Source organism: Cynocephalus volans, chromosome 3, assembly GCF_027409185.1.
Source record: "Cynocephalus volans isolate mCynVol1 chromosome 3, mCynVol1.pri, whole genome shotgun sequence".
In the NCBI taxonomy this organism is placed as follows: Eukaryota; Metazoa; Chordata; class Mammalia; order Dermoptera; family Cynocephalidae; genus Cynocephalus; species Cynocephalus volans.
In genome coordinates, this window is record NC_084462.1 from 62927415 (window position 1) to 62953730 (window position 26316).

At 39.5% G+C, this 26316-nt stretch overlaps 1 protein-coding gene across 3 annotated transcripts; it reads left to right on the plus strand.

The window, feature by feature from the left end:
* The first annotated feature begins 3923 nt into the window (after positions 1-3923).
* HYKK (hydroxylysine kinase) lies at positions 3924-24638 on the plus strand. Of its 3 annotated transcripts, none has more exons than XM_063090178.1 (5): positions 3924-4032; positions 7662-8012; positions 9455-9594; positions 18575-18758; positions 22705-24638. In XM_063090178.1, exons 2-5 carry the CDS (start codon positions 7667-7669, stop codon positions 23163-23165), a joined length of 1131 nt encoding a protein of 376 aa, XP_062946248.1. In that variant the 5' UTR covers positions 3924-4032; positions 7662-7666; the 3' UTR covers positions 23166-24638. The 3 variants fall into 3 exon arrangements, with proteins under 3 accessions (XP_062946248.1, XP_062946249.1, XP_062946250.1); XM_063090179.1 differs by lacking the exon at positions 3924-4032 and adding an exon at positions 4085-4330; XM_063090180.1 differs by lacking the exon at positions 3924-4032 and adding an exon at positions 4769-4796.
* The last annotated feature ends 1678 nt before the right edge of the window (positions 24639-26316 follow it).

Here is a 26316-nt window from a genome sequence, read left to right on the forward strand (position 1 = left end):
CTTGGTGTTATAACACCAAAGGTTCAGATCCCCATACGGGCCAGCTGCCAAAAAAAGGAAAAAGACTTAAATTAGAGTCATAATTGTTTGCATATATAGTGTGCATTTGACTTTTCAGTGATGAGTGACAGGATGAGGAGAAATTATTTGACTGACACTTTTCTTTTTGCCTGTAAGTTTAGGAGAAGATAGTAAGATACTGGATGTTGACCCTATCTTAGTTTCATTAGGAGTAATAAAAGAGAGGAGAAGTGGATGGACTTTGGCTTTTTCAGTTTTTTTTTTTTTCCCTAAAGGATGATAGTGCCGATGTATCTATCAATTTTACACATCATATGTGGCTATGAAACCATATATATCACTTAAGTAACTACAGATCATTGTCTATTATTTAAAGCCAACAAAACAGTGTAACAGTTTTAAGTTCAATAATATTAAGTATTGTATAGAAATATATTGGAAGCAAAGTTCAATTGATGACAATTGTGTATATGTTACTGATGTTGTAAATTATTTTTAATAAAGAAAATTGTATTATCACATTTGACTCTTGTTATAAAATATTTTGCAGTGATTGAAAATAAAACACCATGACTTAAAAAGAAATGGGATGCTATCCAGAAATTTCTCCTCAAACCTTATCCCCACTATGTCTGCCAAAATTGGACCATAGTTGTTCTCTTTCTTATATCCAGCAGTTCCTTTCTACTCTAGGGTTAATGAGAATGAAAACCAAAGTAAAAGCTTGAAATAATGATAGCCTTGAGAAACAATAAGTAAGTTGAACTCGATTCAAGGGTTGTTCCAAGAGATTCATGGAATCACATTTTGGAGTTGGAGAGATTAATCTCACCCCAAGCAGGATTCTTTTGTACAAATAACATCTAACTGGGGAGCCTTTTCTTGAACATTCAAGAGATTTCTTGAACAATGTCTACTATGCTAGGCAGTCCATCTTATTGACTGAAGTTTTGATATTTAACGAGTCTTTGAGCTGAAGTTTACCTCCTTGTGGCTTATACCGCAATGGTTTTGGTTTTCCCTAATCTGTCTATGCCTCTTAAAGCACTTTTGTGCAATTAAACATTAAATACATATTTAACAAATACATTGGAGCTTCCACTAATTGCACTGTACATAACCTCCATTCCACAAATCTTTTATTATCGAGGTAATATATGCCGAAGTGAACATTTAGGACAGAATTGGAGGTCTCATGCTATAAATTGTGTGTTACAGGAGGACATGGCATTTTCTTGATGCAGGATGGAGGTGCTATGTATTCTTGAACCTTGATGCTACAGGACCAGCTGATGATGCTGCCTGCTCCCTCTGCTGCCTGTTCATTAGTGCTCTCATGAAGCAAGTCATCTGGAGCTGGGAGCCAAGACCACAGGTCTTCGCTATGTAAATAATGGTCAGCTCCCACTGATCTAAAAAGATATATCCTTTCTCCCAATCTTGGCATTCATAAACTAAAATTGGTTGAGTTTTCTAAGGATTTCAATTTAGTATTCTAAGAAGTTTGCATTACAAAGGCTAATACCAGCAAGGCACAGGTTGATAGTTTTAATATCCAGTCTTGGAGGAAACTTAGAGCTTCATCAGTGTTGCATTTGTTTGGTTTACAGTACAGTTTTCACTTGATGGCAATTTTGCTTTTTAATTATAAATTTAGCTTCAGCTTTATCATTTTGGTTTTATGTAAATTGTTCAGCTAAGTTCTCCAGAATATTAGAATATAAAGCCTGTGTTCAGTATACTTGAAAAATGGATCATCTATTGCAAAAGCAGATGTATATGTAATGCCCACAGAATTTGCTTGTGTAATGAAAATTGTCATTGAATTTTGAGCATTATAAACAACCTGTAATGTATAGTTAAAGGAAGTATCATGAGACTAATGGGCTATTACATCTTGTAGGACATTGTTTTATAATATAAAATCATGTCTATAATCTCACTCTGCAAGTTGTTCATTTTGTTTCATTCCAATTTTTGATGACTGAACTCTGTTTGAGAGCCACTACTTAAAGTGTCCCAGTGGCCAGGTGGAGAAGAAAAAAATGTTAATACAGCAATGATATGACACTTGTCTGAGATTGGTGGAACTTTTTTTATCATGATATCCAATGTCATTATTGAGGAAAAACATGATTTGCCAGCATGTACTAAGAGCCTTAAAAGTGTCCATTCTCTTAGACCCAGTAATATGACTGAGTAGTTTAAAGACATAATTTTAAGTTTAAAGAAATAATTTTAAGTGCACAATAAATTTATATATGAGGATATTCTTAAAAACAAGGAAATGATCACTTAAAGTGAAAAGGGCAAGTTGCAAAGCACAGGATTTCTGAGGAAGGTGCAGGGAGTGGAACCAGGTCAGACACCAGAGAAGGTGGTTGTGGATCTAGTAGCCCTGTCTTTTCAATTCTCACCAAAATTTCCAGATTCAATCTTTATTCCCATTCCCTTATCCCAAGAGTAGAAAAAGACCAATTGAAGAGAATTCAAGAGCTGCCTGAGGAGAAAGCATAAAGAGGGGCCTAAGGCAGCCAACAGGATTCCAGTTCAGGTCACAGAAAAGCCAAAGTTACTCTCTGATAACCTAAAGGAATGAGACATTAAGTATGTCACCTCTGGGGCTGTGAAAAGACAGCCCTGCTACTTGGGCATTAGAAATGAAGCAGATAAGAACCACAACTAAAGGGGGAAAAGAGGCCTTCCTCAATAGGTGGTTGATAAGAGGTTTGGGACACATCCAAGTCAATCAATCGGGGTGACTGTAGATAACCCAAGTGTGCTGACAGAAAAAAAAAAAGGATGGGATGGACATTGACAAAATAAAGACCACGTTGCAGGATAAGTGGACGGTTGTCCAGAACTCTCCTCCAGTAAAAAGTGCTCTGACCTATCAGTTAAGTCCTACTTGGCTGTTTATCAGGGCCTTGTGCCTTGTGCCCTTGACAATTAAGATCATCCAACTAACCCGGCTGTTATCCCACGAATCCCAGGCAGCCTCCTGAAGATCACGTGGTTTTTGCAGACTTGCCTGCAGGGAGAGGGTCCAATGATTGCATTACCTAAATAAGGATTCTGATCCAATTACCAGATATATTTCTCAGTGTAAATGAATCATTCATCACATTCCCAGCCCCCCAGGAAACCTGTTGGGGCTGCCTTTACGCCCCCTTGACATCTATTATACTGAATTATATGACTTGAGAAGAAAGGAGAAAACTCGGTGCTGTGGCAAGAGCCTAAATAAATTGGGAATTGGGTGACCAGGGTATGGCTGAGGCTCTGTGTTCCCTAGACTTCAGTTTTCCCGTCAGTAAGAGGAGCGTATAGGTCTATCGATAAATAACCACTGCGGGTTCTTGCATTCCAGTATCCAGGGAGAGCTAAGTCCGGAGGGGCACGTAGCCAGGCCCGACTCTCAGGACCTCCAATCAGGACCCTTGCGGTTCCCGGGCCGGGATAGGCACGAGTCCACCTCGGGCCGCGCTTTCCGAAGGGCGTCCTCCAAGATACGAGCTTCCAGCGGGGGTGGGGGAGGTGAGGGAGCGAGGAGAGAAAAACGAGGACGCGAGGGTTCCCTAGCGAAGAGGACCACGTGCCACCACGAGTACGTGGACTGGGCGGGACTGCGAGGTGCCATTCAAGGACTGAAAGCCTGCGAAATGGCTACTCACCGCGGGGCGGGGCGGAACCACGGAGAGCCAATCAGAAACGACAAGTCCTGTTCTGTGAAAAGGTAGCCGGGTTCTGACTGGGGAGCTCACCGAGAGAAGGCGTGGGCAGCCTGCAGAAAGCCAATCAGGAGCCCGCGCTCTGAATTTCTGTTCACAGCCTCGTGGGCGGGGCCAGGAGCGTTCCTGGGCCGCCTGGCCCAACCCTCTCCTTCTAGAAATGTGCGCTGACCGGGCGGCGCGGCTACGAGGAGGGGCGGGCCGAGGCGAGAGCAGGACCCGGCCGCAGTTCCCGGCTGCTGGAGAGCGGGGCCCTCTTCGGGACCTCGGGTCGTTGCGGGTGAGCGGAGGGGGGAGAAGCAGAGGCAAGTCCGGATCTCCGGCGGGGTTGGGGGGACGACCCCGAGAGCGGGGAGGCTCGCCGCGAGTCTAGAGCCAGGAGTCCTGTGTCTCGGGCTCCTCCAGCCCCGGCTCCACCTCACACTCGCTGCGTGAGTGATGGGCAAGTCACCCTCCTCTCTGGACCTCACTTGCAACCCAAAAGGGCTGAGCTGAGACGCCGGAATGAAATCGTGGCACCCGAGAAGCCTCGGGTCCACCCCTCCCGAGACCTGCGTGGAGACACCGGCAGAGGGAAGGTGCGGCGTCTGGCACTCGGGGCCGTGTGTCCTGTGGGAGCAACTTGTAAGGTTCCACTGGACCTCACTAATATAACGACTTGCGTGCCTTCCTGCTCCCTTGTTTTCCTGCCTCTGGGTTCAGCAACCCCTCTGCAGTCCGCTCGCCCACCACTCTCTGTCTTTTACTCAGCAGGAAGACCCTTAGAGCACCTGGAAGTACTTTATTATCTTTCAAAAACTACAGATTCTAGATTCCCCGCCTTACTGTTTCCCGATCCCCTTGAGGGTGAACCGTGATCCTGTGGAGGGAAGGCAGTTATTATAATGAATAAATAATTATTCATTAGTTAATATTAAACAAGGCACTGGGCTAAGTGCTGGGAGTACAGAGGTTTACTGGGTACAGTCCCTGCTCTCCAACCTTGGAAGAACACAGCGGAAGGGACTGCAGGAGAAGAAAGGTAGATTTGGAAGACGCGCAAAGGTAGAATTTACTAGACTTTGTAACACTTTGGGAGTGAGGGAGAGGAAAGAATTAAGAATGACTCCTGTTTCTCTGCAGAGTTTAAGGTCCAGCCCTCCTGGTTGTAGGACAAAGGCTGTGAAATTCTGGCAGAAATTCTGGGGTTGGAAAACTTCCTTCCTGGGGGATTCTTTAGGAGCTAAAATACTGTTGGGATATATAGACCAACAACCTATATATAGGATTTGAATTCCCCTCCTCTCACCTTCCCTCCACATGCAGGAGACATTTGGTTAAGACAGACACCGCTGATAAAAACATTTCTGTGCCATTAGTTCCAATATTTGGAATCCTTGCATACAAAGAAAAAAGGCAAATTTGGGCTTAAAAAGAAAGAACTTTAGAAGCATAGAATATTATAGCTAGAAAGAACTTTTAGGGATGATCTAGTCCAACTCTGTTTTAGAGGCTACACAACTCGTCCAAAGTTTCTGAGGTTAGGTAGCAGAGCTGGGACTAAAATAAGTTTTATTTCTCCCAACACAGCAACTTTTTATTATATCGGGCTGTCTTTTTATAGCCAGAGCTGCCAACATTGCTTTACGCTGCTATAGAAAATAGCTGTAAAGGAACATTTTCTGGACTGAAAGGGAGATTGACCTTCACCAGTTGCCTCTAAGTTTCCTCCAACTTGAAGAATTTATAATTCACATCAAATTCAGGATTATTCTGACATATTTAACCCTGGGAGTTGAAAAATTACTCCTGGATTTCATCTTAGAGTTAATGCTTCTGTTTTTATTACATTCTGAATACTGGCCTTAGAGCAGTTTACATATCTCCAGAAAGAATGTTAAAATTCTTTGTAAAGTCTTAAGCCTAAATAAGTGTGACAGGATGGAGGCATTCATTCCCACAAGTTTCAGGTGTCGAGATTGTTGAAATCCCATTCAGGCTTTGTCACAATATATTCAGTGAACAAAATCCAACAGCTGAAAGTAAACATAAAAAGTGATTGTCCTTGAAAGATCATGGTGCTTTGTAACACCAAGGTCAAGGGTTCTGATACCCCTACCCATCAGCCACCACCAAAAAAAAAGTGATTGTCAAGAATGCAGTAACTATAACAGGTGGTGGGAACCGATGAGCAGCACCAAGGAGCTATGCAAGTCTAGAGGCTGGTTGAAATCACTTTGGGTGGGAGGATCAGGGAAGGCCGTGGAGGGTGGCATGGGGGAGTGGGTAGCATCTGAGGTTTATACCCTTATTATCACGTGAGTTGGCAGGCTGTAGCCCCGGGACTGAGGCAGGTGGAGATCCTATAGAAGAGCCCTAGTGTACCTTCCTGAATTTTATCCCCTCCCCTCACTGGAGTAAGTTGGGCTTTTGCTGTGATACAGCCAAAGTGATTAGAAATTAACAGGCATATGGCCTGATTTTGGGAGCTCTGAGAAAGTCCTAAGATCCCACCACCAGACCCCATCCTGGCCAATCTCTCAGAAGGACTAACTTTTTTTTCTTTAAAGGTAAAATTTACACAGTGAGATTCACAGATCTTCACTTTACGTTTTAAGCTAAGTTTTGACAAATGTATACACCCATCTAACCTTTTGTTTGGCATCCTGTCAGTTTATTGTATACTGCCTTATAACTTGTTTTGGTCATTTTAAAACCTAATCAAGATACAGAACCTTTTCATCTCAGAAAGTTTCCTCATGCCTCCTCCCTATCAGAAGCAACAGGTGTTCTAATTTCTATCAAAAGCAAATTGTTTGTGAAATTTTTATATAACACTTCATCCCTTGAACAGCAATCTAAATTGTACCCTAAAATGCAACTCACCCACAAGATGTTACCAGTTTTGTACAGCTTACTTAGTATGAGGGAAGGATTGGAATAAAACTGTTTTGGGAAAAGAATGCGATGAGATTGTAAGGACCTTAAATATTTGGTTCCTGACAGATGTTCAAAAGTCCTACATTGCCTTTCATAGAGGGTACTTCAGAAAGTTCACAAAAGATTTGTATTATCTTTTAATTCCATTTTTCCACAAACGTTTTGAAGTACACTTGATGCTCAGGAAATATGCCAGGTATGTGTAGCAGAGGGTGGAATTATCAAGTGAGAGAAAGCAGCCTCCCCCACCCTATCTATCCAAATCTCTCAAAAACTTAATTCAAATCCATCTTCTCAAGAATATCTTTCCTTAGGCTGTAGTCATTTCTCTCCCCTCTCAACTGCTATCATAGTTTTGGCAGATAGTAATTGCATAGGTCACAAACTCAAATGTAATTTTATTTTTTGTACCTGACCTTAATTTTTACTTCAAGTCCCTATTCCTCTTAGCAATAGAAAACATATACTTTACAATTTAAGGTAAACTCAGTCCTTTGGTGTTGATTCATTCAATTCAGGTTTATACTTAATTCAGGATTTTGTTTAGTATCCTCTCAATTTATAACTTATTGCCTTATAATTTGTTGTTTTTAGTCATTTTAAGATTTTTTTCTTGTCTGGGATATCTGACTAAGTTAACTTCAGATGTTACAGAGCCATCCTACCTCCTCTCCCACAGTGTTGCACATAATACTTTGCACATCAGTGCACAGTTTTTGGAAGTATGTATAAGCTAAATGGTGATCCTTATAATTTAATAAAACTGACCAAAATAGATCATTGTATTCAAATTTATTTCTTAATCCAAGACAGATGGTAATATAGTCAAAAGGACATAATCATGGCTAGGAGTCTGGAGAGCTGAGTTCTTACTGTAACTGGACTGTATATAACAGAATCAATAAAGAGAAACATTATTGGTCTTAAATTACTTAAATAAGTATATTTATTATATGTCCCCCTTCTGGTTTGTTGTTTTTCTCCTCCTAGACATAATGTCAAGTGGAGATGATCGGCAGTCACAGGCTCTTGCCAAACCCAGTTTCAGTGACATACAAGTCTCTGCATTAGTGGAATCGGTATTTGGGCTAAAAGTTTCCAAGATCCAGCCACTTCCTAGTTATGATGACCAAAACTTTCATGTATGTATTTCAAGATCCAGAGACAGTACAGATGGCCCAACTGAATATGTCCTCAAAATAAACAACACTGAGTCTAGCAAAAATCCAGACCTGATTGAAGTGCAGAATCACATCATCATGTTTTTGAACGCGGCTGGATTTCCAACAGCCTCTGTGTGTCGTACTAAAGGAGACAGCACAGCCTCTATAATATCCATAGGTAAGAGATAACCAACTCACCAGTCTTTCGCCTGTCTATGTACATTACTGCATTTTGGCTACAAGTAGAAATATTAACAGATTCATAATTCCAAGTATAGATGTGGTTATTTTTTCAGTGATTGGGAGAAGCCACAGCATCATCAAATGGAGATTGGGCCTCTGATTTGGTAGTGGTTGGAGCTGAATCTGGTGCAACTTTTCTGCTTAGAAAGACCCTCATGGGGCTAGCTGGTTAGTTCAGCTGATTAGAGCATGATGGTGCTGATAACACCAATGTCCAGGAGATTCAATCTCTGTACCGGCCAGCAAACAACAACAACACCAACAAAAAAAAAACCTGGCAAATGGGTATAACTGATGGGTAATAACTAAGAGAACTTGTGAAAATCAGGGGAACATTTTTTGGTTTTTTTAAACCAGAAACATAGTTAAATATTTTTATTCATCAGACCAGCTGTGTATTCTGGTGCTGTGGTACAGTAGAAAGAACACAAGACCGGAAGTCAGAAATTTTAGGTCCCAGTTGGTCATTACTGTATATGTGACCCTGGGCACACCACTTAAATTCCTAAGGCTATGAGTCCCCATCTGTGAGGCTTGGCCCCTTTCACCTCTGAATGCTAAAATGCTAAGATGTACCTAATTCAGTTCTCTAAGAAATAGCCTCAAGTAGATTTCTTGTAATTTTTTAAAGATTTAAAATCTCAACTGTCTTTTTCTCTCTTAATTGTTCATCCATTTTTTCTTAATTTGCATTGCTCCATTGCTCCAAACAACTGAGGCCCATTGTGGTCCCTGAGGAGTAGTTATTTTCATGTTTTGCAAACACAGGTTGTATCTCAATTTGCCCTGAAGAAGTCTGTGATTCTACTAGTCATTTCTTTATACCTCACTTTCCTCAATTTGTAAATTCGTGAAAGAGTGTGTGTTTTAGGCCTTCATTTACCAGAGTAGGTAATTTCTGTTTAGAGCTAAGGCCAGCAGAATTGGGGCTATAATTTCATTGGTATGTAAATGGCCAGTTCCAATATTCTTTTTTTTTTTTTTAAAGATGACCAGTAAGGAGATCTTAACCCTTGACTTGGTGTTGTCAGCACCACATTCTCCCAAGTGAGCTAACCAGCAATCCCTATATAGGGATCTGAACCCGTGGCCTTGGTGTTATCAGCACCACACTCTCCCAAGTGAGCCACACACTCTCCCAAGTGAGCCACGGGCCAGCCCTCAGTTCCAGTATTCTTAAGGTTTGTCTTTTCCACCTGCTTGCATCATCCACTCAGTCCTGCCTCGTAGACTCCTGCCAAGGTTCTTCTAAGTTAGCATGCATTTTTTTCTACTGTTCTTTAATTTCTATTCTTTTCAATAATAATTGCAAAGGCAGAATTGCTTCTAGTTGTTTTTTAAGAACAATTGACAGGATATATCATTCCATCCATCTAGATAGTGGCTCTGAAATCAAAAGCTACTTGGTGAGGCTGCTGACTTACCTCCCAGGAAGACCCATAGCTGAGAGTCCTATCAGCCCCCAGCTATTATATGAAATTGGAAGGCTAGCTGCCCAATTGGATAAGACACTGGAGGTAAGATTTGGGGTTTTATTTTGTTTATAAGGAGTTCTTGTTTGTTTGTTTATTTTATTTTTTAAATAAACTCAGGATCAGATTCTCTTTTTCACATGTATGGTGCTTCCTAAGGTATGTTATGAGGGGAGTGAGGTTCATGACAATAACACTACCTTCTGCCCAGGTTGGTACCTTACTGATATATTGGCAAGATTACCTTTTTAGAAAGTCATGATATTCTTTATACTGCTCAATGAAGTCTGTTTTCACAAAGTGAAACCTGAAGTTTTCAGCCAGGTAAGGTGTAATCAGCTGGAGCTCCATATGAAGCAATAGCTAAGTTGCAGATGGATCAAAATGACTTTTGTTAAGGATGTTTTTGTCCTAAAGAAACAATATCATGTATGACAAGTATTTTTCAGACCCACCCATAAAACATCTCTACTTATTCCACAAACATTCACTAAGTACCTTTTATGTGCCAGGCACTAGGAGAAAGATAAGACTTCTGAGAACAATAAGACACAGATCCTGTCCTAGAGTATGTTCCGGGGGGAAAAGGTAAACACTTTAAAAAGTAATTACACTTTGTATGAGTAAAACAGTTTTTATGAGTAAAACATATCTTGTTACTCACTAAATCCTGTCAATTCAGCCTCTCAAATGTCGCTGTGTTCTATCTCTTCTCCATTCCAGCCTCAACTCTCCTAGCTTCCCTGAATTACCACGATAACCCCTTGCATGTAGTTTTTTTCTCCTCCAATTTATTCTTTATACCAGTCAAGAGTGACTTTTTAAAATTACAAGTCTGACCATGTTAGTTCCTTAGTTAAAACTTTTCAGTGGCTTCTCACTGCTGTCAAGATAAAGGACAAGGTCCCTGCATGGCCTTGTCCCTGCCTCCCTTCCCAGTCTCATGGTCCATGTCTCCCCTTTAATATTTCTCACCAGCAATATAAAATTTCTTGTAGTTCCCTGAACGTGCCATCTGGTTCATGTATCTGTGCCTTTGCATGTGCCGTTATCTCAACCAGTAATTCCTTTTCCTCTGCTTCATTAAACTTCTACTTATCCTTCAACACACAGCTCCCGCATCACCACTCTGTGAAATCTTCCCTGACGGTTTCTCTTCCCACATTGCACCAAGATGATCATTTCCTTCTCTTTGCCACTTCTGAGCCTTGTCCATCCTTCTATCATTGTACTTATTGTACTGTGTTCCAGTTATCTATTGGTATGTAAAAAACCATCCCAAAACTTACTGACTTAACACAGTAATTTATTTCTCATGATTCTGTAGGTTGACCAGGCAGCTCTTCTCTACATGATGTTGACTAGATTCCACTAGGAGCTCAACTGGGGTGCTTCAGTCCTTCTCCATTTGGCCTCTTCTCCTCATGTGGTGTCTTGTCCTCCAGGATGCCCTGAACATCCTTACAGCATGGCTGCTTGCTCCCAAGAGAGATTTCCAAGAGGGCAAACCCCAATATACAAATGTTTATCAGGCTGCTGCTTGATAATGCTAGCTAATGTCCCATTGGCCAAAGCAAGTGACCTGTCTAGTCCCAAAGTCAACTGGGAATAGCTACACAAGGGCATGCATATCATGAGGCATAGTTCATAGCGGCCCATCAGGGTAACAGTCTACCACATATGGTATTATTTGTTGCATTTCTGTGCTTCCTGTTACATATACCTTGTAAGAAGCAGTGAGCTTCTTATGAACAGTATCTGTGTCTTTATATATTCATCTTTTATCCTGTGTGTCTAGCAGTGTCAAACACACATGAGGGTACTTCAAAACGTTTGTGGAAAAATAGACTTAAAAGATAATACCAATCTTTCCATGAACTTTTTGAAGAACTCTTGTACATGGGGGGTTTCATTTAAAAAAAAGTAACATCTGGGCCAGCCCCGTGGTGCACTCGGGAGAGTGCGGCGCTTGGGTGCGCAGTGGCCCTCCCGCCGCAGGTTTGGATCCTATATAGGGATGGCCAGTGCGCTCACTGGCTGAGCGCGGTGCAGACGACACCAAGCCAAGGGTTGCGATCCCCTTACCGGTCACAAAAAAAGACAAATAAATAAATAAATAAAAGTAACATCTGATCTGGTTCTTAAAAGTTAGGAATCCATCAGTCAGGTAGAGAAAAGGAGAAAGGGTATTCCAGCTAAAGGAAAGAGCATGTAAAAAAATCATTGTAGTACAATATCAGTGTTTCAGAACTTTTGAATAATTAATTGTGGTTGGAGTATAGGGATTATAGTTGAGACAGGCAGAGGGTAAAATTGAAAACATAGAGGGGAGTCAGATTATAAAATACATTAGCATATATGATATTGAGGAGTTTAAATTTTGTCTTATAGGCAATAGGGGACTTTGGAAGGTTTTTCAGCAGGCAAAGATTTCTAATGTATATTACTGTAATTTATATCATATCTGCCAATATGGTGGCTAGATTGGCAGAAAGCCAGACTGGATGCAAGGGTACATCTAGGAAGCTAATGCAGTAGTCAGGTGAAAGCTGATTAAGGGTTGAACCAAGAAAAGGTTCAAAATATACACAGGAGACAGAGCCATCCAGATTTGGTGATAGATTTAATGTTAAGCTTATGGGAGAGGGAAGGGTTGAGCAAGACATGGATTCTAATCTGTGCCTGCTGGGACACAAACCTGTTTTATTTATTTATTTTTAAATTTTATTTTGTTGATATACAATGTGGTTGATTACTGTAGCCCATTACTGAAACCTCCCTCCCTCTTCCCTCTCCCCCCTCCCACCAAACAATGTCCTTTCTGTTTGCTTGTCGTGTCCCCCCCCCCCCCCCCCCCCCCCCCCCCCCCCCCCGACAAACCTGTTTTAAAGTAGGCAGGGCACTCCTTGGTATCAATCATGGGGAAACTTTATAGCTTGGAGCAAGGAACTGAAAAGATTGGGACAGGGGATGGAGGGGGAGGAGATCAGAGATAGGGTCCAGGACGTGTTGAGATCTATGGAAGCTAAGGCTTCTTGCCTGCAGGGAAGCAGCTAAGCTCCTACTCACTCACATTATGCTCCTGCTGGAATCAGCCTGCCTGCTTCCACTCCCTGCTTTTGTCTAGTTTCTTCTATATCTGGCTGGAGCTTTAGAGAGAGGAGTAAGGTACGGCCTTAACAGGAGTTAAGTGAGAGATGGGACAGGACTGTGTACATTTCTACAGTAACATTTAGGAGATTTTTAATTCTCTCGACCCCAGAAATGTGACATTTATAGTCTCCTGGGAATGAGTAGAAAAATTCTTTGCTGCTTTATATTGCAGTCTTTATATTTGAAGTATGTTTCTTGTAGGAAGCATGTATTTGGGTCTTTTTTGTTCAGTTGGACAATCTATGCCCTTTAGTTGGGATGTTTAGACCATGAACATTTAATGTTATTATTAATATGATTAGGTTTAAGCCTGTCATCTCGCTAGTTTTTTTTTCTATTTATCCCATCTGTTCTTCGTTTTCTAATTTGCATTTTTTCTGACTTTTTTGGTTTGAGAATTTTTTGTTGTTTCATTTAATCTCCTTCATTGGTTTAACTCTTTGTTGTTTTAGTGGTTATGTTAGGTTTTATATAATATGAGGGTGCCTCTCAAAAAGTTTGTGGAAAAATGGAATTAAAAGATAATACAAATCTTTCCATGAATTTTTTCAAGACCTCTTGTACATCTTTAACTTATCACAGTCTACCTTCAAGTTTTATATACTACTTCATATGTAGTAAGTATATGAACCTTAAAATAGTATATTTCTGTTCCTTTCTGGTCTTTATTCTATTTTGCCATACATTTTACTTATATTTATTTTATGAGCACCACAATACATTCTTAGTATTTTTGTTTAAACTTTCAGTTATCTTTTAAAAGAATTTAAATAATAAGAAAAGAATGATATATTTGCCCATGTAGTTAACTTTTCCGGTGCTCTTCATTCTTTTTGTAGATCCAGATTTCTATCAAGTGTTATTTCTTTCCACCTGAAGGACTTTCTTTAACATTTCTTATAGTATGAATCTGCTGGTGATTATTTTTTTCAGTGTTTGTATGTCTGAAGAGTCTTTGTTTCAGTTTTATTTTTGAAAGATGTTTTCATTAGATATAAACTTCTAAGTTGACAGTCTTTGTCTTTTAGTACTTTAAAGACATTGCTCCACTTCCTTCTTGCTTGCATTATTTCCAACAAGAAATCTGCTGTCAGATTGTTCTTTTGAACAAAATGTCGCGCGCGCGTGCGTGCGTGCGTGCGTGCGTGCGTGCGTGCGTGTGTGCGTGCGTGTGTGTGTGTGTGTGGCTGCTTTTAAGATTTTCTCTTTATCTCTAGTTTTGAGCAGTTTGATTATGATGTGCCTTTGAATAGTTTTCTTCATGTTTCTTATGCTTGGTGTTCACTGAGCTCCCTTGAGTGGATGCAGTTAAGTTCCACGGAAGCAGTTTGATCCTTTTGGTTCTTATCTTTAAAACTTGGTAGGTAGGATGAGGGCTAGATTTAATTTAGGGACTATATTATTCCTCATTACTAACACAAGACCTGAGTTCTCTACCCAATGTCCTTTAACCTGTGAGGTTTTCCAGTCTGGTTGTTAGGAACAGATACTATTCTTGGCCCTGTGTTGTGCCAAGTACTATTCCCTCTAATCCTTTCAGGTGGTTCTTTACCCAGCTTTGAGTAGTTTCCTCATATTCATTCCTCATATTCTGGATCATACATCAGTCTGCTAGATTCTGAAGGAGGACACGCTGCAGATCTCTGGAGTTCTCTCTCTCTGCAGCCCTGTGATCTCTGGCAATTTGTCCTGCAAACTCCAGCTGCCTTGTTCTCCCTGGACTTTCAGCTCTACCTTCTCAACTCAGAGAGTACACTGGGCTACGCCTGGGTCGCCCCTCTCTGTACTGTGTCTCCTCTCAAGGCAGTAAGTTCAGGCAAACTCACCTTGTTTATTTTCCATCTCTCCAGGATCACTGAGAAAAGAATTCTTGACTTGGTGAAATGAAGAAAAGGATTCTTCACCTGGTACTGCAGTGCATTTTGGCATGCTTCATTCCCATTCCTCATCCCCTCCCTTGACTGCACCCCATGCCTTTGTAGGGAGTAAGTTCTTAGTTTCTCTCTCTCTTTTTTTTTTTTTTAAAAAAAAGATGACCGGTAAGGGGATCTTAACCCTTGACTTGGTATTGTCAGTACCATGCTCACCCAGTGAGCTAACCGTCCATCCTTATATAGGATCCGAACCCGTGGCCTTGGTGTTATCAGCACTGCACTCTCCCGCGTGAGCCATGGGCCAGCCCAGTTCTTAGTTTTTCTGTAAGTACTAGGAACCACTGAGTCTGTGAAAGATAATAGTATTTTATTTGTGAAAGTAGTGTAGTACTTTAGTCCTGTAGATGTGGCAGAGGCCGTGACTACTCTTCTAGGGGAATGGCTGGACCATTGAAACTTCCAGCAGCTGGGCAGGCCTGGGGGATCCAGAGGAGACAGGAGCTCTGGGGATTGTAGAAGCAAAACTGAGACATTCACAAAGTGAAGGGACCAACAAGTCTGTACTGGAATTTGGTTAGTGCTTGGTCCACAGATAGGCTGGAGGTCAATCTTAGGAGAGTCCTTTAACTATGAGAAAGGAGAAAATATAGGGCAGGCTTATGAATATAATTGTGATCAGAGCTTTGTACTAGAGGAAGCAAAGTGCTTGGGTAATGGGAGCTAGGGTGAGGGGTAAAGAGGAGGAAACTAACAAGAGGTGGGCTGAGATAGACTAACAAAGAATACTGATTAAAGTATCAAGAATTCAGGTTGGTGTACCAAGGAGCCAAAAGGATAGGCCAGAGAAGTCAGGCAGTCAGATACAGCATTCATATTCAACAAATATTGAGTGCCTGTATGTAGGAGGTCTTTATTTCATGTCGTAGTTAATGCACAAATGACTGTAAGGTTGTTATTAATATCTTGATTTTACTCTTAAGGAAACTAAGATCTGAGATGTTAAGCGGCCTGCTTATAAGTGGTAGAGCCAGTTGAAACCCGTATCTGTCTGACTCAACTCCAGGATTCTTCCCACTACTTTACACGAGAGCTTGAGAAGTTGCTCTATTGGATACCCAACAAGAGTGTGATGTTTTACTTTCCTTAAAAATAAAAGTAAAAAATTTCAAACAGTACTGAAAGATGTAAAATGAAAATTTTTTCTCTCATGATCATCTTCATCTAGTCACAGTCCCCCTCCCCAAAGGTAACAGCTTCTTGCAGTGTTTTCAGTGCTACATACAGAGTATTTTTGTGGTCCTCAATGGCATTTAACATACCAGATGGAAGAGAGATTTAAAACCATGTCACCTGAAGAATAGTTGAAGGAACTTGAAAGGTTTCACTGCAGAAGAGAACAGCCAATGCAGGAGGAGTGCTGTCTTCAAAAATCTGGAGGACAGGGGCCGAGCCCGTGGCGCACTCGGTAGAGTGCTGTGCTGGGAGCGCAGCAATGCTCCCGCCGCGGGTTCGGATCCTATATAGGAATGACCGGTGCACTCACTGGCTGAGTGCCGGTCACGGAAAAAAAAAAAAAAAAAAAAAAAATCTGGAGGACAGTCATGTGGGAGAAAGACTAATCCTGTTCCAGATGGCCCTAGGGGTCACAGTTGGACCCAGTGGCATGGACACTTGCAGAGGCAGATTTTAGCTCAGCAAAAGAAAGAACACAGCCATCTCAGTAAAGGTAAAAAGTACCTCCCATGGGAAGTATTCAGACAGAGGCTACCTGACCATTTAGTAAGGATATGGTAGTGATAACAGAAGCATCAGGGGAAGGTTTTCAAACTCCAGGTCATGATAGTGGGTGTTGAAATCAAGTTAGAGGAACTTTTTAAAAGAAACAGAATAAAATACAAAACAGCAGAATACATCACATATAATGGTCTAAGTATTGTTTACTGAGACTTTTTTCCTTTATGTGTGTGTCTGCCTGTATACTGGGTTGAGACGTAAAATATATTTCTTACTGCAAGTTATGGTCAAAAAATTTGAAATCTACTTCATTGGTTGACCACCAAGGCACCTTCTAGCACTCACGCTGTGAAGGTGGTCTGAACTGTGTGTAAGACCTAGGTCTTCCCTCAGCTCCATGGTAGCAAGTCATTATCCCTCTCTGAACCTCTGTTTCCCCATTTGTGCAACGATGGTCATAATCATTTAGAACTTCAGATAGAGTGGTCAAAGTCTAAAGCCCCTTCCAATTCCAGCATTTTTTATTCTTCTTTTTTAAAATTTTAATTTTTATTATTATTATTTTTCCCCTAAAAAATGTATTTATTTATTTATTTATTTATTTATTTAAAGATGACCGGTAAGGGGATCTTAACCCTTGACTTGGTGTTGTCAGCACCATGCTCACCCAGTGAGCAAACCGGCCATCCCTATATGGGATCTGAACCCGTGGCCTTGGTGTTATCAGCACCGCACTCTCCCAAGTGAGCCACAGGCCGGCCCCAAAATGTATTTATTTTTGATAATATGTATTTATGGGGTTCAGAGTTGACGATCAGTATTTGTATATAGCATGTGACAATCAAATCAACATTATTAGCATGGTCATCATTATAAATCATTATTATTCTTTGTGTTCTTTCCGCAATTACTTCCTAACCTCCTTCCTGCTCCCCCTTTCCCACCTCTAGCAACTAAAGGTTTGTTCTTTCCTTCTGAAAGTTCATTGTTTTATTGTCATCTATCTTTCTTTTCCCTTCTCTCTCTCTCTCTCTCTCTTTCTCTTTCTCTCTTTCTTAGCTCCCATTTATGAGTGAGGACATTTCTCTTTCTGTGCCTGGCTTATTTTACTTAACATAATTTCCTTGAAGCTCATCCATATACCTGTGAATGGCAAAATTTCATCATTTTTTTATGGCTGAGTAGTATTCCATTGTGTATATATACCACATTTTCCTTTTCCAGTCATCCATCGATGAACATTTAGGTTGGTTCCATATCTTGGCTATCGTAAACAGAGCTGTGATGAAAATGGGAGTGCAGGTATCCTTCAACATGATGATTTCCATTCCTTCAGGTATATACCAAGAAGTGGGATCCAGGATTTTGTATTCTAAGAACATCTGTTTATTCAGCAAATGTTGCTTGACCAGTGCCTTCAATGTACCAGGCTCTATTCTAGGCATGGGGACACAGCAGGGAATGAAATAGGCAAAAGCCAAAGCTCCAGCCCCTCATGGAGCTTACATTCTAGTGAGATAGCAAAAAAAGTAAGTGAATTATGGCAAATGTTAGATAGCAATAAGTGCTAAGAAGAAAAAATAAGCAGAGAAGAGGGATACAAAATGTTGAAGAAAAGGTTGAAGTTTTAGATGCAGCAGTCAGGAAGTTCTCATACAGAAGGTGTTTTTTGAGTAAAGACCTGGTGGAAACGAGGGCACTAACCGTGTGGATATCTGGGGAAGGGCACATCCCAGGAGGAGGTGGGAACATGCCTGGCATGTTCCTGAACAGCAGGGAGGCCAGTTGCGTTTGGAGCAGAGTGAGAAAAAGTAGTAGAAGATGAATTCAGAGAGGCAAGGAGGATCCGGGGTCAGGTCATGAAGAGAGAACAGAGTTCTTTAGAGCTGCCTCCAATTCTTCTATTAGCTGTGGGTTATAATACCTATCTTCATACAATTAGGAGTATCCTGTGAGATGGGAATGTGCTCCCCAAACTCTGAGATCCTGTGCAGATATGAAGGTCTTATTTTTTTGTGAACTAATCTAAGTGGGGCAGGCCAATGACCCTCAAATTCCATTCACAAGAGAATAGACCAAAAAATTATGGCACATTCAAATAAATTACGGTATATTCCTACTATGAGAGAATGCCAGTGCTCTCCCTCGGCCTTTCCCAGGCCACTTGGGGGCGGGTAGCCTTCTAGCACACAGTGCATCTCGCATCTCTCAGTAGTGGTTGCTCTGACTATCAAGAGGCTAAGAGTTTCTTTATTTTGATTTAGAAATTCCATCACCCAAAGTTAAGTTGTCTTCATCGGGAGAACTTCATCTGGAATCTGAAAAATGTTCCTCTTCTGGAGAAATACCTGTATGCCTTGGACCAGGATAGAAATCAAGAGATTGTTGAGCAGGTCATTAAGCTGTTCAAGGAGGAAGTGATGACCAAATTAAGTCTTTTTCGAGAATGTGAGTATTCCCCCAGTCAAATCAGTATTTTTCTCGATGTTTAAATAGATTTCATACTATCAGAAAACTGTGGTGTTACAACACCAACATCAAGGGTTCTGATGCCCATACTGGCCAGCCACCAAACAAACAAAAAGTATGGAGGTACAACTTAGTTTTATCAAATCTTAAAACCTTGCCTTATTTGCTCTTATTACTTTTTTAAAAATAATATTTTTACTTTCCTTAAAATTGCAACATTTGAAGCCCCCTCTAACTTTATGTGACTCTACCTCTGTCCTCCCTACTAAATTTGCATATTATATACATATGATTCATAAATGATTTATAGTAGTGCTTTCCATTTTTCATACTTTGTGTCAATGATATCACACTGTATATTATCATTCAGCAACCTTCTTTTTAAATTCAATGTGTTTCAGATTGATCCATATTAATATATGTAGTTCTAGTTTATTTAATAAGTTTTAACTGCTGCATAACATTTCATAGTATGAATATACCATAGTTTATTTGAATGTGCCATAATTTTTTGGTCCATTCTCTTGTTAGTGGAATTTTAGATTTCTTCCCGTTTTCTTGCTACAGTATGATGCTTCAGTGAAGGCTCCAGTACATATCTCCTTGTGTACCTGGACATGCGTTTCTCTAGAGTACACATCTAGATGTACGCAGCTGTTTCACCCAGCGTTAAGTACTGGTCAAGGGCGAGCATCTGCAGGGCATTTCTAGCAAGGCCTAGGATAGGCAATATGTGTCTCTTTTGTGTTTGCTTACTTTGTGAAAACAAATGTAAGCTTGTAGCATAAAAACAGAATTGATTTTTTTACCCTCAAACCTGTTTTGCCCCCAGACTTCTATCATCTCATTACAGTAGTACCCATCATTCACCTGGTAGATCTGGCCAAAAACTTAGGAGTCATTAGCCTTCACTCAGTTCTTTCTCTCACATCCCCACATCCGGTCAAGTTCTATCCATTCTAACTTCAAAAGATATCCTGCCTCTAACCACTTTCCCCCCCACCTTTACTACCATCACCTGGCCCAAACTACCATCATTTCTCATCTGGATTATTTCTGGAGCCTCCTAACTGCTCCCACTCTGCCTCCCTAAGTATATACTCACTTGTGTCTTCCCTTTTTTTCCCCCTCAATATTACTTTTGTAAGATTCTCCACATTGTTGCATGTAGCTATAGTTTAACTTTTATTACTATAGAGTGTTTATTCATTAATATACCACACATTAGTCCATTCAAAAGATATTTGGATTGTTTCTTATTTGGGGGTATTAAGAACACTGGTGCTATGAACATTCTTGAGTCTCAGTATACATGCCCATTAGTTCTGTGGGTATATACCTAGGGGTAGGATTGCTAGGTCATAGGACATGTCTATATTCAGCTGTACTAGGTGATGCTAAACAGTTTTCAAAAGTGGTTGTGTGAATTTCTACTACTTGCAGAGTATGAAAATTTTCATTGCTCTACACCCTTGATATGGTCAGACTTTTTAAACTTTGCTAATCTGATATGTGTGTAATGGTTTCTCATTGTGGTTTTATTATTATTATTATTATTTTTTAAAAAGATGACCTTTTAAGGGGATCTTAACCCTTGACTTGGTGTTGTCAGCACCATGCTCTCCTGAGTGAGCTAACCAGCCATCCCTATATAGGGATCCGAACCCGTGGCCTTGGTGTTATCAGCACCACACTCTCCCAAGTGAGCCATGGACCAGCCCCTCACTGTGGTTTTAAAATACGTTTCTCTATTTATCAGCCATTTGGATATACTTGTGTGAAGTGTCTATTCAAGTCTTTTGCCTGTTTTTCTATTGGATTTTTTTTCTCCTTGATTTGTAGAAGTTCTAAATATATTTTGGACATGAGTCCTTTATTAGTTATATGTTAACAAATATTTTGTCCCATTCTGTCGCTTGTCTTTTCACTCCATGGTGTATTTTGATTTAATTTGGTTTAATTTTATTTGTTTAAATTTATCAGTCTGTTACTTCATGGTTAGTGTTTTACATACTGTGTAGAAATTTTTCCCTACCTTGTGGTCAGGAAAATATTCTTCTGTATTACCTTCCTGAAATTTTATAGTCTTTGCCTTTCCTATTAGGTTTATAATCCATCTGGAATTTATTTTTATATATGATGTGAATTTTTCTTATGGCTGAACATTCTAAATTTTACTACCACCATTTATTGAAAATACCACCTTTTCACCCCTCTGTTTTATAGCACCACCTCTGTTGTAAATCAAGTATGTATTAAGACTCTATTTTATTCTTTTGGTCTATTTATCTATCTCTGCACCCATACAACACTGTGTGTATCAATCAACTAAGTTAGGTTTTGTTGCAGTGACAAATAACTCAAATTATTGTGGACTAAAATAACAAAGATGTAGTTCTAACTCAAGCTGAACATTTCCTTCATTGAAGAAAATCCTATTGGAGGAGCACGGATCTAAAGGATGTTCTCTGACCACAATGCAATTATAGTAGAAATCAACAATAAAAAGATAACTAAAAAGTTCATCATATTTTTTGGGGAAAGGATTTATATTTCTAAATATACATGGTGAAAAGAAAAAAGTCCTAAGGTAAATTACAAGATATTTTGAAATAAATGAAAATGAAAACCTATGTATCTGTATTTGAGGTGTGAATCCCATATTATAGATACTGATAGCCATATTCTCACATAAAGTGTTTTAGATGGTAGGTGATTAAGATTAGGAATGTCAGACTCTGAAGGTAAGCTGTTGAAAAGAGACCTTAGCAATAATGGTAGAACAACCGATCTTAACAATATAAAACAAATTGAAACAATGATGAAAGACAAAGTAAGGAGAAGAAATCTAATATTTCTATCTATACTCAAACAGAAATAGAGCATAACAAAAATGCACTTCCACATCTTCTACTTTAAGAACAACAGGATTGACTGCTAATGGGTACAGCATTTCTTTTTGGGGAGATGAAATGTTCCAATGTTAGATTGTGGTGATGATTGCACAATCCTGTGAATATACTAAAAAACATTGAATTGTATATTTTAAATGGGTGAATTGAACGGTATGTGAATTATATCTCAATAAAGCTTAAAAAAAATAGGATATTTTATCTTCAATTTACAAAAGATTTTTAATAATATATATTACTCAGTAAGTAATAAAGATTTCAAAATGGAATGGATTTTTAATCCCATTAGAGTCTGACACATGGTCCTACTGTGCATGATTAGTTCACAGCTCATGCCACATTCAACTAACCATGTGAGTTTAACAAAACTCAAACTGATCTATACTCTGTTCAGTGAGACAAGGACACTAACCATAGTCTTGGATGTCAAATTGCCATAAAATTTTCTAAGCATTCTCAATTTCTTTTGTTATTTCACACAGACTATTAACATTAGCAGCACTGGCTACAGACCCCACTTTGAGGTGTACTGACTTAAAACATCACCGTCTATTCTAGTAATCAAAATACCGGGGAAATTCAGAATTGCCCTATCATCAGAAAAATTTTTGGGAAATCCTAGATGAAAATAAAGGCATATCAGGTCTATTCTAGCACTCTTTGCTTCTTATAATAATATGCATATGTTTATATTCTTTTTAAACATTTCTGGTTTTGAGCAGTTCTCCTTGTCACTTTACTCTTTTAGCAGTCAAAATCAGGTATTTGCAATGACTGCAGTCTCCATATTTTGGCCATGCATCGATAAGAAGCAAAAGCGAAAACAACTACCCAAACTGCTTTTATCTTTTTCAGAGGAAATTATTTTCTCTCAAGAAAAATGGATTTGGCCCTATATCTCTGACCTGTCATCAGATTGTTTGAATAGCCTTACCCAAGAAAGAGAAATGGAAAGAGAATGAACTGGGATATTAAATAACTGTTTTCACATGGCTTGATTTTTCTGCTTTCAGGTATCAATCATGGAGATCTTAATGACCATAACATTTTAGTAGAGTCCAGCAAGTCAGCCTCTGGAGATGCTGTTTATCAAGTGTCTGGGATTTTAGACTTTGATGACATGAGCTATGGCTACTATGTGTTTGAAGTGGCAATCACCATCACGTACATGATGATTGAAAGTAAGAATCCTATACACGTAGGAGGTCACGTCCTTGCAGGGTTTGAAAGTGTAATTCCACTGACAGCTGTGGAGAGGGGTGCTTTGTTTCTACTAGTATGCAGTCGTTTTTGTCAGTCACTTGTCATGGCTGCATACTCTTGCCAGCTACACCCAGAGAACAAAGAATATCTCATGATTACTGCAAAAACCGGGTGGAAGCACTTACAGCAAATGTTTGACATGGGCCAGAAAGCTGTAGAAGAAATCTGGTTTGACACTGCCAAGTCCTATGAATCTGGGATCTCCATGTGACTAGATAAAAGTTCACATTAACTTGGATAATTAAAAACCCAACAGGACCAAATCAAATTTTATGAAGGATTTTCCTGCATAATTAAAAATGAATTGATAGATTAATTTGAATATGACAAAGCACATAAAACCTCTAAGGTCTTCAAGCAATCTCATGACCATTTTTTAAACTTAGGAAAGTACTACATGAAGAGCAAAAAAAAAGGAAGTACTATGTGAGCAAGCATGTCTTGAATCAGATAATCTCTCGCTCTATTCCAGCCCCAAGATCAATGACTTTTTTAAACTTTGAAAGAAATATAGATATGTAGATATATTCACATATTTTAAATAACTGGACATAATGTACAGACCTATTCTATGAAACTTTCTCTGATCCCTCCTTTCTCTAGAATCCCATTGCAGTGTTTTTCATGGCATATCACTTTGTATAATGGATTATGGTTGTGCAGTCATCTAGCCTGAGAGCTGTATGAGGGCAGAGACCATGTAAAACTTGTTTTTGTCTCTCCGTCCATTCTTCTCACACCTGATATAGTGCCTTTCCCACAGAAAGATTTTTAAAATAATTTGCAAAATTAACGTATGCTGGAGAAGGCAGAGACTAAGATGCCTTAGGAGGAAACACAGATGCATTCTCAGAGAAACTGTTTTAACTTGTTTGAGAAGATAGTTGAAACTGGAACTCCAGAGTTAGATGCTAGAACACATTGGGACTGAAAATAAAGACGTTCAGGCAAGGCCACTAACCCCAGAGCTACTGATATCAGGAACGTCCTTAAGCAGATATTTTTAAATTCTCTATAATTTGGTTTTTTTGTATGAATATGTAGTAAATTGGGTAAACTGAAGTTCACTGTATACTTAAATTATACCACTGTATTTTCTTCATTGATTTCATATGTATGATTTAGTAAACGGCTATTTACTTATTCTTGTGCTTTTAACTACTCATTTTCTACACTGAGTCAAGTCTAGAACACTGGACATTCTCGTTATCTCTTTATATATATATATTCATATATGTATATATGAGTAGGCATTGATTCTATATCTATCTCTTTCTATATATAGGAATAGGTATTGATTCTTTAACTGTCTGTTCGTCTATCTGTCTACCTACCTATCTATACTTCCCAAACTAGGTGTTTCTCTGAATTTTCTTGCATCATTCATTTTTAACTTCTCTGTGCCTCAATGTCATTATCTGTAAAATTGGGGTAACAGTAGTACCTATCTCATAGTTGGTTGTGAAGATTTCATAAAACAATAATGCCAAGTGCTTAGCACCATGCTTGACACATGGACTGGATAAATAATTACTGAATAAATGAACCATATTCCAGGTTACCCAAACTCAAAATATTGGAGTAACTTTTTTCTTGCCTCCCTCATATTCAGTCAGTGATCTCTGTTAGTTCTTAGAATCATAGGATTTTAGGTCAGAAAATTGGGATCATAATCTCTGCCCTTCCTGCCTTATTAAGTTTTTAACAATATATAATAAAAAGCCAACATTTATTGAGCACTAAGTATTTTACACACACTGTCTCATTTAATCTTCACAGCAAACCTAAGAGGGAAGTACCGTTATGATTCATCCCCACTTTCTGATAAAGAAATATAGGATTAAAGAGTTAAATTAATTTGCTGAAAGACAGCCAGAGTTTGAATCAGGTCTTTCTGATGCAGACCATGCTCTTAACCACAGTGGGAGGAAGGGTCCCATACTACCTCCTTTCCCTCTTCCCTCCTCTCCTACCCCACCACACACACACACACAAACATACATGTTAGGAGGAGCAAATGAAATCATTCACATGAAAGCATGTATGCTTCTCAAATTTAAGAGATTGTGGGTTTTACCTAGCTTTACCATTCAGGAAAATAGGGACCAGAAAAATGGACTAAAACTTGGGTTTCACTCCAAGACCAGAGTTGATCATATGATGAAAATATGAATTCCCTCTTGATTGCTCCTGCTAACATGAGTTCTCCTTCACTGAATTCCCAATGTAAAGACTGCCAACTACTATTTCAGTATTTAAATACATGCTGTCTTGCATTGATATTTTACTCCAATCCGTCAGTTCCATGTAGTTTATAAACTCTTTAGTGGTTGTGATGGTTAATTTTAGGTGTCAGTTTGACTGAACTAAGGGATACTCAGAGAGCTGGTAAAACATTATTTCTGGATATGTCTGTGAGGGTGTTTCTGGGAGAGACTGGCATTTGAATCAGTGGACTGAGGAAAGAAAATCTGCCCTCACCAATGTAGGTAAGCATCATCCAGTCTGTTGAGAGCCTGGATAGAACAAAAAGGCAGAGTTAGGATGAATTCACTCTCTCTTCTGAAGCTAGGACATCCATCTTCTGCCCTCAAACATTAGAACTCCAGGTTCTCGGCCTTTGGACTCTAGGACTTACACCAGTGGCCTGCAGATTCTCAGGCCTTGGGCCTCAGACTGAGTTACACCATCAGCTCCCCCTGGTTCTCAGGCCTTTGGACACAGACTGAATTATACCAATGGCTTTCCTGGTTCTCTAGCTTGCAGACATCATATTGTGGGACTTCTCAGCCTCTATAATCACGTGAACCAATTCCCATAATAAGTCCCCTCCTATTTATCTATTTATACCTATATATCTATAGTTGGCCCTTGAACAACACAGGTTTGAACTGTGTAGGTCCATTGTACACAGATTTTTTTCAGTAAATACTGTAAATGTATTTTCTCTTCCTTTTGAATTTCTTAACATTTTTTCTGTAGCTTACTTTGAGAATACAGTATATAACACATATACAAAATGTTTTAATAGATTGTGTTATTGGTAAGGCTTCCAGTCAACAGTAGGCTATTAGTACTCAGGTTTTTTGGGGAGTCAGAAGTCATACATGAAATTTTGACTGCATGGGGAGGATGGTGCTCCTAATCGCCTCATTGTTCAAGAATCAGCTGTATATTATCTATAAATCCTAGTGGTTCTGTTTTCTCTGGAGAACCCTAATACAATGGCATAAAATGAAAAATATTTATTTCATATTACCTTCAGGAATTAACACTGCCAGGCCCCCAGAAGACCCTTAATAAAGGTCTATTGAATGAACTGCAAGAATGAACATACTTCTACAAGTGCCAGGTTCTGGTCT

Coding starts and splice junctions, on each gene's coding strand:
- HYKK (XM_063090178.1), top strand. CDS start 7,667: ATGTCAAGTGGAGATGATCGGCAGTCACAGGCTCTTGCCAAACCCAGT. Junction 9,595..18,574: donor AATTGGATAAGACACTGGAG/GTAAGATTTGGG, acceptor ATTTTGATTTAG/AAATTCCATCACCCAAAGTT. Junction 18,759..22,704: donor ATTAAGTCTTTTTCGAGAAT/GTGAGTATTCCC, acceptor TTCTGCTTTCAG/GTATCAATCATGGAGATCTT.